This window comes from Nilaparvata lugens, chromosome 5 (assembly GCF_014356525.2).
Source record: "Nilaparvata lugens isolate BPH chromosome 5, ASM1435652v1, whole genome shotgun sequence".
NCBI lineage: Eukaryota > Metazoa > Arthropoda > Insecta > Hemiptera > Delphacidae > Nilaparvata > Nilaparvata lugens.
In genome coordinates this window covers 61,331,189-61,346,080 of record NC_052508.1, presented here as the reverse complement: position 1 = coordinate 61,346,080, position 14,892 = coordinate 61,331,189, and the positions used below count along the sequence as shown (strand labels likewise).

The following is a 14,892-nucleotide window of genomic DNA, read 5'->3' as shown; positions in this document are numbered from 1 at the left end:
TACAGATAAGATTATAAACTATTCAAATAATTCGATTTTCATAGAAGGATAGAACTTCTAACCTAAACTTCCATTGACATTCAGATCACATCGGATTGGCCGAATTTCAAGTGTGCCAAAACAGCTGATCAAAAACTTTTTCAAGTGTGATAAACCAGCTGATCAAAAACTTTTTCAAGTGTGATAAACCAGCTGATCAAAAACTTTTCATTATTTGTGTTTATCATTCAATAATTAAAACATTTATAATAATATCATCTTATTGTCATTTGAAGAATAAAAAGTATAAACTCAACCTCTTACATAATTGAACATAATATTTTAGGTTATTTAGACAAATCAGAATAAAAAATAAAAATACTTGGACAATTTCTTGATATTCAGATTTGCTAGAGCTATGACCTTCCACTTTTGCTTTCGGAAGTGCTTATAATAGACAATGAGAATAATATTATTATTATTCTCATATATATATATATATATTGTTTATTTTTCTGTGTGGCGAAAAATTACGTTCTCACCATGGGCAAAAATGTTTTTCCGGCTCTCAATCTTTTCTAGTCCTCGGCCTACGGCCTCGGACTTGAAAACCGATTTCGAGCCAGAAAAGTCTCATTTTCGGCCCTAGGTGCGAAATATACTATTATGATCCTTTCCATGATCATTTCACCCATTCACAATATGGAAACTTCATATTTTTATCAGATGAATTGGACAATTTGGGAGAGTATGCAAGAATTCAGAGTTCCTTCTGATAGCATTTTAAAATACAATTATTCAACTTTTAATGTATTTTTATGGACATATAACATTTTCATTCGTGAAAGCAGTGTCCTCTATTCATCTTCTTATAGATTTTTCAATCTGAAAACACCTTTTTGATATTGGGTCTCCAATGTGTGGTCTCAACATTCACGCGGGTACTCGAGGGTTACCCTTGAGTAAATAAATGTAAATTCACCATCATAGAGAATGTAAATAACACTCAAATCTCTGTTGCAAATATTACAACTCAAATGACGTCACCAATGACACGAACAATCAATCGGACGACAATGCGATGACAGCGTTTATCCGCCGTTAAATTTGATAGACGTATGTGCAACCATGTTTGGATCGTTTTCAACTTACGAGAAAAACTTCAATACGGGTGCTAGTGACGAGAAAAAATACAATTATCACTATAGTGAGATTCATAATGATAAACAATGATAACAACAAAGCTTAATATGCTGATAGTTTGAAGATGATTTTTGAAGTGAGTATATTTTATCTATGAGTAGGAAGAGAAAGGATGTGAAAATAGCTATTTTGTGTATAAATTAGTATGGGGACTGCCTAATTGAGCGCCAACACTTGACTTTTTGACAAAATTTGTTGGACTAAAGCACTCTATTATATACCTATAATTTATAACTTTAGTACTGAATAATGTAACTGAAAATTAGGAAAGTGCAAACTGCGATTTGCGCTGTTAAATTTAAGATTCAGGAATGTTATTCATAACATGGTTCAGTTTCATGCATCTTTAAATTATTCAATTGTTTTCTTATTTTTTTACAGTTTTTCCAACATCTTTTTCATAGTTAAGGCACACCTTTAGACATTCGTTATAGAACCTTTGATGACATTAACCAATTTGGCCTAGAAAAGTTCGAAATAATAATTATACAATCATTTTGGATCTCCTTTGAATAACTTTAAACTGACCTTCATCAACGAGAATCACCATTCCTTCCTTCAGCCATTCGCTGCGAATCCCCTCATCTGGTTCATCTACTTCCTCCTCCTCCTCCACCTCATCGTCCTGTCCTTGTTGACCTTGATCTTCAACGAGTTGACTATTGGTCTATAAGTAAAGATTGATTCATTTTAATATTGACTATTTACAAGACACTGTTCGTAATGTGATACAGTAACAGTAACTGGCGCTTTCACACGTGAAATGAACCAATATCAGGGCTTTAGTAGCTGTCTTTATGCTCAAAACATAGTGGAGCGTCAAAGCATAGAATAAAACAATCTCATACTTGTATAAGTTTTCTCTAGTCGAAGGTAGAGTGTAGCGGGTAAGGTAGCTGAGAGTACCAAAAAGTAATGCAGGTATTTTTATGAACTGGGGCTCTAGAACAAATAAAATTATTATTCAATGCATACATTTATTCAAATGTGTCAGAAAATAGTGAAGTGGCGAAGGTAAGAGAAAGTTGAGACATTTAGATACATGCATTACTTTTCAACACTCTCAGTCAGTCACCTTTTCAGCTTTTCACCCTTAGTTTCATTTATTTATTCAAACAAGTTATAAATAATATAAGAATTATTATCCGGAGTAAATAATAGGCTTACCCCAAAACTATTATTCTTAATTTTCATATTATGAAATGTGGACTAACAAGTTGTGAAGTATTAGTTTTGCAAAATTATTTTTATGGAATATGAAGTTTGCTGAATATAATATAGTAACAACATTCAAGACGTATTGGGATGTTTGTTTAGTTTTATTTATACTGAAGAGTATTTTAAAACTGAAATCTTATTTATAATTACGCACCACATCCTCTTCTTCGCTCATCCTTTCATCCTTTTTCTTCTCCATTTCCTCTTCGTCTTTTACTGGAGAGACTTCAGCAATTTTTGTTTCATTTCCACTCTCCGCCGGCTGTAAAGTACAGTAAAATCAAAAACGTTTATCTTTATTTGTTTCAATTCAAAGCAATTCAATTTCATTGAGTTAAAACTTAACACTTACAAAATACTGTGGTTTTACAGTTCAATAAATTATAATGCTTCATCATTTAATTGTATTGTATATGTTCAGCTGTGAATAACAAATAGTGAGTAGGTTTTTGATTTTGTATTCAAATTTTTTAAATAAGTGCAATATTTCTAAAGTTTTTAATTAATTGTGATACATTCTGTAATTTATTTAGAGTATAAAACCAACCTTCAAAATTCAAAATTTTAAATCATCATTCTTGGACCGAAAATCAAGTGACGAAGCAGTGTGTGATTACATAACCTTATCTTTTGGACAACATTAACATTTTATCAAAATTTTTGGAGAGAAATAGTACAGGCTCAGCCTAGTTTTTCCTCCAATGTCATAATTGTATTATGATTATAGTATTTTATACAATAAATGAATAAATAAATGAAATGAAATGATTTAAAAACTCTTCAACACTATAATAAGCCTTGTTAACTGGGAATACGTACAAATCTCTCTTAAAATTACTTGAGGTTGGTGAATTAATTACTTTTTTGGCAGCTTGTTGAAAAGTTGCAAACCATAATCACTCCGACTCTTATCGGAAAATTTCAACCACGTGTAAAATAGTTTAATATGTACATCCGAATTCTTCTTTGAAGTGTCAATTCTATCCGCAGTGAAAGTAGGACGAGATAGATATAGATAATGGTTAAGTGAGCAGCCTAAGATAATCCACTTCTGAACGGATGATTAATTTCTAAATTTGCTAAAAATCTTACTGCACGCTTTTGCAGAACAATAATAATCTGTGAATGTTTTTTTATGATCAACACCTTCAATCCCTGAATGCACCCAAAGCTCAACACAATACACCAGATGAGTATTAGTAAGCGACAAGTGAGACACTTCTAGGTTCTAGCTATATTACTATGTACAAGTCTTGAAATGTATCTTAATACAAAAATAACTTTGCTCATTCTATTGGCTACCTTATCAACACGCTCGTTCCAAGATAATTTGTCATCCACTGTCAAACCAAGTACATTGACTACACTTGCACTTTCAATCATGCTATCGCTAACATTTATTGTGATTACTGGTTCAAAAGGATATTTATTTTCCAAGTTGAAAGAGAAGAGGACCCAGAATTGAACCCTGAGGTACACCCCTAGTCACGTTTAATCTCAATGAATTTCCAAGTCGATCATCAGTGCAAACACTCACATACTGCAACCTTTTTGTCATTCAAGACTCAATTTCTCTGATTCCAAGCAAATGCAGTTATTCTAAAAAATACATTTTTTCATCTACACTATCATAAGCATTGAATAGATCTAACAGCACTTCCATAGTAGAATTGCCTTTGTTAACCTTCTCAACAACTCTTTCAATGAATGTGATTGCTGACTTATTTTTAATTAGCAGGTAACCCGTGTTCTGCAAGGGTCTAATTTAAAACTTGACAAACTGAAAACTTAACCGAGTGGAATCTTGAAGAGTTTCAGATAGTCCTAGAACCATCCTCGGTAAATAAAGAATTTATATTCAAAATTTCAAGTTAATCAGTTCAGTAGTTCAGACGTGATGATGCGTTATTCGTGAATTTCCTATCCCGCACGTGTATAAGCCAGTTATTTCCTTTATTATAATATAGATAAACCCATTTTGACATTCATCCAACAACTTGAATTTCTGCAGGTAGTTTATGATCCTCTTAGGCCGGCGAGCTTTTCAGGAGGGGAAATATTTTCACCTTGACCTCTCTAAACATACTTGAGATATGTGCATATACTAAGAAGAACATGAACACCTTCAGCCGGTATGGAGTCTCTCATAATTATTACACTCGCAACTCTAATATGTCATCGACTGAATTACACAGAACCACTCGTTTAGCAGGCAAAAATATACAATTCTCTGCCAAATAATCTGAAATATATAGAATACATGAAAAAATTCAAAATTAATCTTAGAGATTGGCTGGTAATTAGACAGTTTCATTTATACTTTGGATGAGTTTTATAATAGAGCTGCTCAACTATATGTGATTAAGTACGTTTCTGTTTAATGGTGAAGAGACAGTAGATCTACTCAACTCGAGTTGTGTAATTGTTCATTTTATTATGTTTTTTACCTATAAAAACCCATCCTCTGTTTTTTTTTATGTTTCAAGATTTTTGATTAAAACTAACTAATTAGCCACTAACGGTAGCAGATACATGATACACAAGACGTCATACATTTTTGCATCATCTCAGCGAAAGGCTTCGAGCAAAATTTTTGGAGGTTAACAAACCATGCATGATGAACATTATGTGTGTGCATGATAAAAATGCAGGTGCATGCATGTTCTACCGTTGGTGGCCAGCCTTATTATAATCCTATCAAAAATCTTGTAATAAGTAGGATGGCATTCATTTTACAAAGTTGGGACATTCAGTACCTACAGTTGGCAACATTGGTAATACAATCCACATGCTAGATGTTGTTTACATTGATTGTTCCAGTCGTGAGTTGAAAACAAACACATATAAACGTCCTATAGGCAGCACTCTTTGTTCCTAATTTTCAAATATTCATATATGTTATTTTCTAAGAGACTATCCCATTTCTTTCAAGTTTCATTATCAATTATTATATGTGCCTTGTATGATGTTTTTTTTTTATATTTTGACAATAGCTGAAATAAAATTATTCTTTTAATGTGATCAGTATTTGTATTCAATTCAGTGAGTAACAATTTCCAGTATATCATTATTAAAAAATAGTATAACATGTTCAAGATATGACTACCATTATCCAAATTGATTATAAAATTACTTTTTATTATATAAACATCCTTTTTCTTCTAGCCTGAGCTGTATGAGGCTTGGAAACTAGGATATTTCAGAGGCAGCATTCAGTGCTGCTACACGCCCACTCATGTAAGTTTCAAGGGCACGCCCACCGGAAGGTGTTTATAAAACAAATATTTTTGCTTGATTGCCTTTCTTAAATGCAGGTATAACCTTGGCGATGTTCAATGAATGAGGGAAGACTCCCGCCTGAAAAGCGCTATCCACAATGAAAACGAGAGACTCAGCTATTTAATCACAGCATTTTTCAAAACTTTTATCAAAACACTGTCATATAACCAATTACTGTCATCACACTATTTCTCTGTTTCAAGCCTTTTATTACTTCAAGCGATCAGGAATTCAATGAAAACCGAGCCCTAATAAAAGCGTCAATTACCATGTCGATGTCGATAGAAAAGAGCCAGTTTGCTCCATCACATTTCGTGTAACACATATTGGAGGCAACCATATCTTCATGTAAACCTAGTCAAGCGAAAGGCTATGCATAGACGGTACATCACGGTCCTTGAATCAGGATTGAATTAAATTTGATTTAAACTGCTATGGATCATACAGGTCTAGAGGTTACAATGCGAATTTGATTAGCTGGTTTAAATGATTCATTCATATGATAGTTTTAATTTGTTTCTGTTTGAAGTACATGTTAAAATGTCTGTATTGTGCAACGTTCATTTCAATTTTTTTCTTGCTGAAGGTGATTCCTACATGATTTCTAGGCTTGACCGTGGGTAATGACTAATGAGACGGGAGATGATGAGATTAGGTGGGATCCGAACCACCGGAAAACAATTTATAGTCACAGAAAATGTAAATTATATTTAGATAAGTCGGCTTTTCAAGTGTCTAACCTTCCAGTGACATTAGCAGGCAAATAAATTTTAACTTATCTAAGCAATAGCTCATATCATCAGCGCGGACCACAGAGCCAAACCGCTTCCCTTGAATTGAATTGGAGAAAATAGTAGTATATGTAGTAAATATTCAACATTAATATTAGGAAAGTCTTGTAAGAATCAGAAATAGCTAAACCTATGTGTCTCACAGAAAAACAAGCTACTGAAACCCTCAAGTCATAAAGTAATCAAGTTTTAGGTGAGTTCCGAACTAACGGTTTACCTGCACAGGTTCATCAATCTCCATCAACTGCTGGTCAAGTTCATTGGAGTGTTTCAGGGCATCGGCCATCATTTTCTGTAAAATTGCCATTTTCTCCTTCAGTTCATTTTTCTTCTGCTTGATTCGATTCACGTCTAGCTCACGATTCATGCTCGTATTTTTTGATTTCGTCTTGCCAGACAAAACTGTCTCCTTTGGGCCGCTACTCTTAACTTTCTGCAAAATTATGACAACAAATAGGCTAGTCAGGTATATAATACTGTACTAGAATAAACAATAATATAAATATAAATAATACTAAAATGAGGTTCACTTGAAACTGCCAGCATTCAAACTCAAGATTCAAAAACAAATACATATTATTGGCTAGGTCAGTTGAACAGTTTACATACTCAAAAACATAAAAATATTATTATACACTATGATCAGCATCAATACTTGTAATTGAACTGATGCTAAAAGTTTGAAGTGACACTCACTATATAGTTTTCCATCATTCATCAACAATAATACTTTATTGATTTGATTAAGTATCAAATGTTATAAAACTCATTCTATATAATGTAGTGATTAAACAGTAATAATACGACGAGGCTTGGTATCCTTTATAGAGATTCACTTGAAACTTTCAGCATTCCCCGTGAATGACATTATAGCTTCCCATTCAATCAAGATTTCATTCAGTCTAGAGTGAATCTCACTAGTAACTACAACAATAATAATGTTATAAGTATAATTGTTATTGTTATAGACTATAACTGTTCCAAGAAAGTATTGATTAACTCATCTTAGAGAATGTACTAGAAAACGCAGTTACGCAACACCAGTAATTGACTTCATTTCTCGCTTTTGACCCAATTAAAATATGTTTAGTATTTTAAACAAATGAAACCAGTATTATAAGCTTTTAGCCTAGTCAATAAAGACATTGATGCGCTACAAATTACGAGAAAGCTGGATTTTTGCAGGATGTTGGTATACATAGTACATAGCCTGGAACCGCAGTAGAACCGTCGTTCTAAAGGGTGAGTCATATTGAACTTTCCGATTTCAATAAGGTGTGTATTAAAAACAAAGCGACATGCAGTAAAAATTATGTTATTGTTTGAAAGTACATAACATACAGTTTTAATTTAGTTGATTTTAAAGTTTCAAACATGTCGCAATACCGAGCAGAGGTGACTGTGACGACTTGACCGTCTCCTTAAAAAAAGGGACACCTGACAACAAACTCGGCAATAGCGCACCACATTGTCACTCGAGGGCTGTGGAGTGGTCGTTCGTGTGGGTTTCGTGGGTTATTCCCAGCCCAGTATCGAAAATTATGTTTGTGAACAGTTCCGGCGAGGCGAAAATGTGCCTCATCACTGAAGATCAAAACAGCAGTGTGGGGGATCCGCTGAATGTCGCGGCATAAATTTGTTCGTGTGTCTAAGTCTCTAACTGTTAATTCTTGCATTACCTGAATCTTGTATGGGTGAAATTTAAGGTCTCTATGCAGTATTCTGCGGAAACTACTGAGAGATAATCCTAGTGAAGCGGCATGTTTCTGAACAGAACGCCGAGGGGATTGTTGAATTGAAGCACGCACTCCATCCACGTTTTCCGCTGACGTTGACGTCCTAATTCGGCCTTGTAGTCTTGTTTTTAATGCTGATGATATTGCTCTAAAATTTGATACCGAATTTTTTAATGTTGGTCCAGTAGGAATAGGATAGATAGATAGATATTACGTATGTTTGGCCTCAACGGCGTCAGACAAGTCATAGTGCAAGCAAAAAACGAGACACCATTAATTTTTCATGAAATTCATAGCTAGTATATAATTACTATTTGTCTTTGACTCTATTACAGTAGTCAAAATAGTCCTTCAGTCTATAAAAGCACTCCTCCTTTAGAAATAATTTCAAACTTCGTTTAAACTCCTTTATCGTTAATTTTTCCCGCAACCGAATTGGTAGTACTTGGTAAATCTTTCTACCAATATAACTGGGTTTTTCTTCATACAAAGTCAATCTATGATATTCCAAGAAGGTACTCTTATGCCGTGTATTATATTAATGCGTTTTGTTGATGGTCTGTAGTGAACACCTTTCTAATATACACACATTTCCAAAATATAGAGACAAGGAACACTGAGAATCTCCATTTCAATAAAATAGACCCTACAATGTGTTTGTGGATGCAACCTCAACATAGTGCGCAATGCTTTCTTTTGACAAATGAAAATTTGCTGAATGTTACTCTCTCTAGCTCCCTATAGGGCCACATAGGATCACGTCGACCAATAGCAAAATATAAACGGAACGCACGCTGTGTTGTGATCACGGAGCCGCCATTTTTAATAAACTCTTCAACTACGAACGCACGATGATTTCCCGACCAAGCCATTGCTTACACTAAAACTGCATGTCATGGCACGTCTAATGACACAATCCCCACCCTTCTGCTCCTTCCCTTCTTCGTGCAACGCCCTTCCAGAACCGGAAAGTTCAATATGACTCACCCATGTGAACATGTGATAAATTTTACATAGTACATAGAATGCTCAATAATTATTATAATAATTTATTATCGATCACTTGCATGATTAATCACTCACTGGTTTCTGCGAATTTGATGATTTAGTAGTAGACTGGCTTGTATTTTGTGATGAGTGGTCAATGACCTCAATCACCTCAACATCTCTAGAACGATCGATGGTACCAATTACTTCAACATCTGAATCATTATTGTCTTCTTTAATGGAAGCCTGAAAATCAACAAAATTGGAATATCTTGATTAAATATGTTGAAATAAGATAGAATTAAAATAATAATTTGGTATATTATTTCAAAAATAAATATCGGGGCACCGAGCTTCGCTCGTTATTTTTATTTATTGATAAACAGAACACAATCTGTTCACACTAAAATGATCGTGTTTATATTTCACAGCTGGCTATACGTTATCTTATGAATTTCGGGGATGCGATATTTTGATTTTTCACATACTCACTTTTTAATTATCCACAGCTGTTTCAGCCAAGGATGAGTTATCCTTTTAATGTCGTTCAGCCAGTTTTCTCAAGGATGAGACCTAGTGCAATCGAATCTTTATATCATAAACCTACTATTGTTTAAAATTTCGTGAAAATCGTTAGAGCCGTTTTCGAGATCCGTTTAACATAAATAACCAGATATATAAATACAGAAATTGCTCGCTTAATATAATAGGATTTATTATTGCATGATTTTTCATTTCGGTTGGACAAAATTGAGAAACAAATGTACCCATTACCATGAAACAACTATTTACACTTGATTTCATCAAGTTTCCAAATTATAGCTTTGAGAAAACATTTGTAGTTTCATCCAATAAAACAAGGAATATGTGCATGCTGATCCCCAAAGGATATAAAACTTCAAGTGCTAATATTACAGTTGTGTTGTGTGTGATGTTGTGGTACTTTTTCATAATGAAAAACACAAAATTATTAATGATAATGATACTACTACACACCTACGTCGGAAGTGTTTGACACTAACGTTTAGGTTTACGACTGCACAGTTATATCTTACATGTCAAACGTTATGTTTAGTGGCTAGCCTAAGCAATAAGCAAAAAAAAACCCTAAATCTCAAAAGATGAGTCACAGATAATTTTGAATAATTACTCACAGGATCCTGCGTTTTTGATGCTGTTGTATCTTTTATAAGTTCCTGCCGTAGTATTTTTGAGCTTGAATTTGGACTAGAATGATCAATCACTTTATGATCTGCTAGTTTATCGTCTTGTTTAATAGAAGCCTGAAAATCAACAAGAATACTCATATCAAATATTTAGGCCTACTAAAAGTATGTATTATTTATAATATTTATTGTATAATTTATAGAAGTACTGATTGTAAATTGGTATGGCAAATAAAATCTTATCTTATCTATTTAAAAGTTGATTTTGGAAAAATTCCACTTTCCCCCATGAAGAGCGTGAATAATGGGACAACTTCATAACATTACATAATAGGCCATTCATTCACGTCACGGTGAACCGAAGATGTTCGACTGTACAGGTGTTCCTCCAATGGCAAGAGCAGACAAGAGCTACTGTCAACCGGATAAATCTTGAGAATATAGGGAGCACTGACGTTAATTCAATTCTCTATCAATCCATTACCAGTCTACTGGATTTTTTCATGCAAAAATTAAAAAAATAAGTTCTTAATATAACTATCGAGATGTCATGTCATTTTTATCTAATAAAATCAATTTTATTTCCCAACAGAAAAATTAAATACAGGTTACTCATCATGCAATATACTTGTATAAAATCGTTCGACAAAAATTTAATCGTTTATACAGGATTGGGCAATGAAGTATGGAAAACTTGGAATACGTTTTTGAACGAAATTTGAAATATTTATAACTAGTTTGTACCTTTAAGGTTACCATTTCAATAATTCAGAGAGCAGGGGTGCCCACAGGGGGAGGTGTTTGGACGCAGGTTGCGTCCTTGAAATTGTCGGGGGGCTTCAAATCTTGGGGGGGGGGTTTAAATAGTTACTGTCGGATTTTTTTCTTAAAGGGGGTAGAAGCCGAATTTCTAGGGGGAGGGGGAGTTGCGGCCTGGAAAGAAAAAAAATGTGATTGCATTGATTGCATACGAAAAAAAGAATCTGTAAAATGGCGCCGAACACTCCTTGAGCCGTTGTGAGAAGTTGATGTTAGATTGCTTTGATTTAAAGGTCGTGGATGAAATGTTGTTGGATGAAGATTGGGAGTGTCTGTAATTGTAACAATGGCGAATGATTGACTGTTCGGTGAGGCATTACTTGAGACTTTATCATTGTACCTCAATGTCCAATGTTACAAGAAAACGTCACTGTCAATTCAGATATTTATCAAGCAATGTTGTGTGATATTTCTGCCAGAATTGCGAAGATGATAATATATACAACCTTACTGCTGTTTGGTTCCAACATGCCATAAATCAAGAAAAGCTTTGGCTTTTCCAGGGCATACCTTCCCTGGATGCCTCATTTCTTTGTGTGAAAATGTGAGGGCTTCTTCGGTTACTGTATTTTATTTCCCCTTGATTATTTTTATGGGCTACCAAAAAGCACGTTTAAACATCAACAAACATGTACACTTGAAGTCATGAGTGATATAAAGAAATTTGAAAGGCCTACCAAGTTCAATGCTTCAGAGCAGTATGGACAACTTCTCAAGTCTTTGGGTGTGTATAGACAAAAACGAACGCCATGTTATTTTTCGTAGGTAATCGATACAATTTTGCAAATTTTTCACCTCCAATTATTAAAATGACAACATTAAAAGTACACACTAGTAAAAATGTGTTTTAGTTTAGTTCAAAAATGAGTGCGTAACTGCTACTGCAAATTCTCCATACTTGATTGGCCAACCCTGCACTTACTTGGTGACACCAGCAAAGCCTCAGAGTACTGGTGACGAGAAACGCCGAATTGACATTAATAACAGACGTTAACATACAGTCTTATACAGTACTATACTGAGATTCAATTTGAAATGTTAGTATTTCCAGCATTGGTGCTATATAATAATTGCAAGACAGCTTTACTCCAAGGAGATACTATGCAGATTACACAAGAGCCCAACAACATTTCAAACTAGAAACCACAACCACAACACCAGCTATAGGAATCTTCTCATCACCAGTGTTGCAAGGAAGGCACTATACCAGAGACATTTCAATCATTTAGCACCAAAATTATATAATCTACTTCCTGCAAACTTTAAACAGATTAATCTTCCTAGAAAGTTCAAAGCAATAGTACACAATTGGTTGATGAGCAAAGGAAGACAGAACGTAGAAAACATTATTTCAAATAACAACTAACCACCTAATGACTTACTAAACACTAACTAATTGATAATAAACACAAAAAACTAACAAAACCTACTCTAGAACATGGTACGCCATAGTGGAGTAGGTCAATTTCCACACAGAAAAACTAAACAAGTAGAGAACACATTATAAGAATCTTTTGTAACTAACTATCGTATGTAATATTGTAATTTATCTAATATTTTTGTAATTGATGTTGTAGTTTTAGTTTTTTGGGAAATAGACATTTATTTATTTATTTATAATTCCCAGCATTTATAAGGAATGGTGACAGCTTTAATTTAATATATAAACCATCACATTCGCTATATAATGAATTCTGAATGTTGCTCAGTGTCAGAAATATTGGCCCATACGAATAAAACCAGAGCAAATGCTCATGAGCAAAAGCATTGAGCATAAAGTTTTGCTCATGAGCAAAAGGTAGAAGCAAAAGCATTTGCTCATTTTTATATGAATAAGCTTTACCTTATACTCTTATCTTATGCTCCTGAACTCTGGAGAAAATGCTCACGTATTTTAAAGATTTTTCATCAGCTGATTCGCTTTTGTAGCCTTAATTTGTATTTATAGCTCACGGAAGCGCTAAATATGCAAACAGGGGGCACCGCTTGTGTTTGCTCTGTTTTCTATATTTATTAATACAGTTTTAGGTTAGTTGAGTTTAGAATTTTGAAATAATAGCGTGAAAAAATGTCATCTCTATAATAATCTTCAGCATATTCTTATAATATCAATAGCCTTCTTATAATCGTCTACACTCTCATATTCTTAAATGCCTATTTCCTATTTTGTGATTGCTATCTTTATAACAGGTAGCTTTTGTATTTATTCTTTTGTAGGAATAATGGTGATATATATCATGGTTGAATCTAAAAAGAGTTTTATAGTTCTACACTATTGGTTGTGATAGTATCTGGTATAGTTTCCTCTTCCTCATACGAATTAGTTGAGCCTTTCTACTATGAGCAAAAGGTGATAAGCTGCTCTAGACTAGACTCACCTTTTTTGAAGCATTTGCTTCAAAAGTTGAGCAAATGCTCTAGTTTATTCATTCAATTTTGAGCAAAAGCTTTTACTTTTGAGCAAATGCTCAAACTATTTTTTTGATGAGCATGAGCAAAAGGTTTTGCTCACGTTTATTCATAGAAAATGAAGCAAATGCTCCATATTTTAGAAGTATGAGCAAATGCTCAACTTTATTCATATGGCCCACTGAATATTGTATAAGGAATGCTGAGATAGGGATCTCCCCGTGAAGGACTCCACACCTACAAAAGCCACATGATTTGGCTCCAGCAATGCACACAGTTCAAATTGAATCTCACCAAAGGTGATTTTAAGGGTTATTTCATTTCAATAAGGCTGGGTTTCTAGGACACTTTATTTGATCTAATGGACAATTAAACCAGTAGATTTGAAATAGATTTCATGATTCGTTAGATTTAATAACTGGCTAGAAACCGAGCCTTTAGTGGTAGCCTTATAAAACAAATTGAATGCTCACCAAAGGTGATTTAAAACGTATAATTACCACGATTTTAATAGTAGGAGTTTTATTTCCACATGGATTCTTCAATGTTTTGTCGATGCCCGTATTGGGATCGAACAAAGTGGGAACTGCGCCCAATTTCAGCTTTCGCATTAGTCCGCCCTCTTCAAATGCATCTTTAGTGAAATGTGCACTGCAGAGGATCGATGCATCACCAATGTCAGATTCCTGCCTTCTAGCTGCCGCTAGCCAACGTTCTCTTAGTACAGGATCCTTCTTGGGATATCTGCAACAATATTTTTGGGTCAAGAATTTTTAGCTTTAGACATAACTCGAATCGCAAAGCACCTTGATACTAGGCGACGCAGCATGCGTTTGCAAATGGTGACCGCTCAGTATAGACTACTTCAAACTGCTCGATTACGTTGCTTGGCGACTTGACAGCCGGTTTCCAAGTGACTAAGTATTTTCAATTACGTGTGGTTTGGAGTTAAAGCGGAATAGCGTGAACATTAGCGACCACACGTTAAATTATTTATTTAATTGCAAAAGTAGTAAAATTACCTATATTATACAATTATTAACTTTCAAATCACCAAAAAAACTTTCAAATTGATAGAAATAAGCAGATAATTTCAAATAAGTCACTACTGCTAAAGTAGTGACAATGAGTAGGACAATCTACTCAAGTACTGATTTATTACATTTATTAATTCAATGATGCACAATATCATTATAATAAAGTCGTAAGGTTTGAAAGACTGGAGTGTCAACGACTGAAGTCGTACGATTTGAGTCGCGTTAGAGTGACTATAGCCTGCTTGGCGACTCAACAACTGATCGCCAA

The 14,892-nt window shown here is 34.2% G+C and overlaps 1 protein-coding gene across 3 annotated transcripts in view; it reads right to left on the bottom strand.

Moving 5' to 3' along the window:
* The window catches only part of LOC111048725 (zinc finger protein 665-like), a 47,142-nt gene that overhangs the window by 29,316 nt on the left and 2,934 nt on the right, over positions 1 to 14,892 (bottom strand). For all 3 annotated transcript variants that reach the window (XM_022334686.2, XM_039428962.1, XM_022334683.2), the window contains exons 3-8: positions 14,088 to 14,331; positions 10,348 to 10,476; positions 9,290 to 9,439; positions 6,688 to 6,903; positions 2,555 to 2,662; positions 1,711 to 1,849 (exon numbers count right to left, since the gene is read on the bottom strand). In XM_022334686.2, the coding sequence (XP_022190378.2) occupies positions 1,711 to 1,849; positions 2,555 to 2,662; positions 6,688 to 6,903; positions 9,290 to 9,439; positions 10,348 to 10,476; positions 14,088 to 14,331 (986 nt within the window). The remainder of the gene's footprint in view (positions 1 to 1,710; positions 1,850 to 2,554; positions 2,663 to 6,687; positions 6,904 to 9,289; positions 9,440 to 10,347; positions 10,477 to 14,087; positions 14,332 to 14,892) is intronic.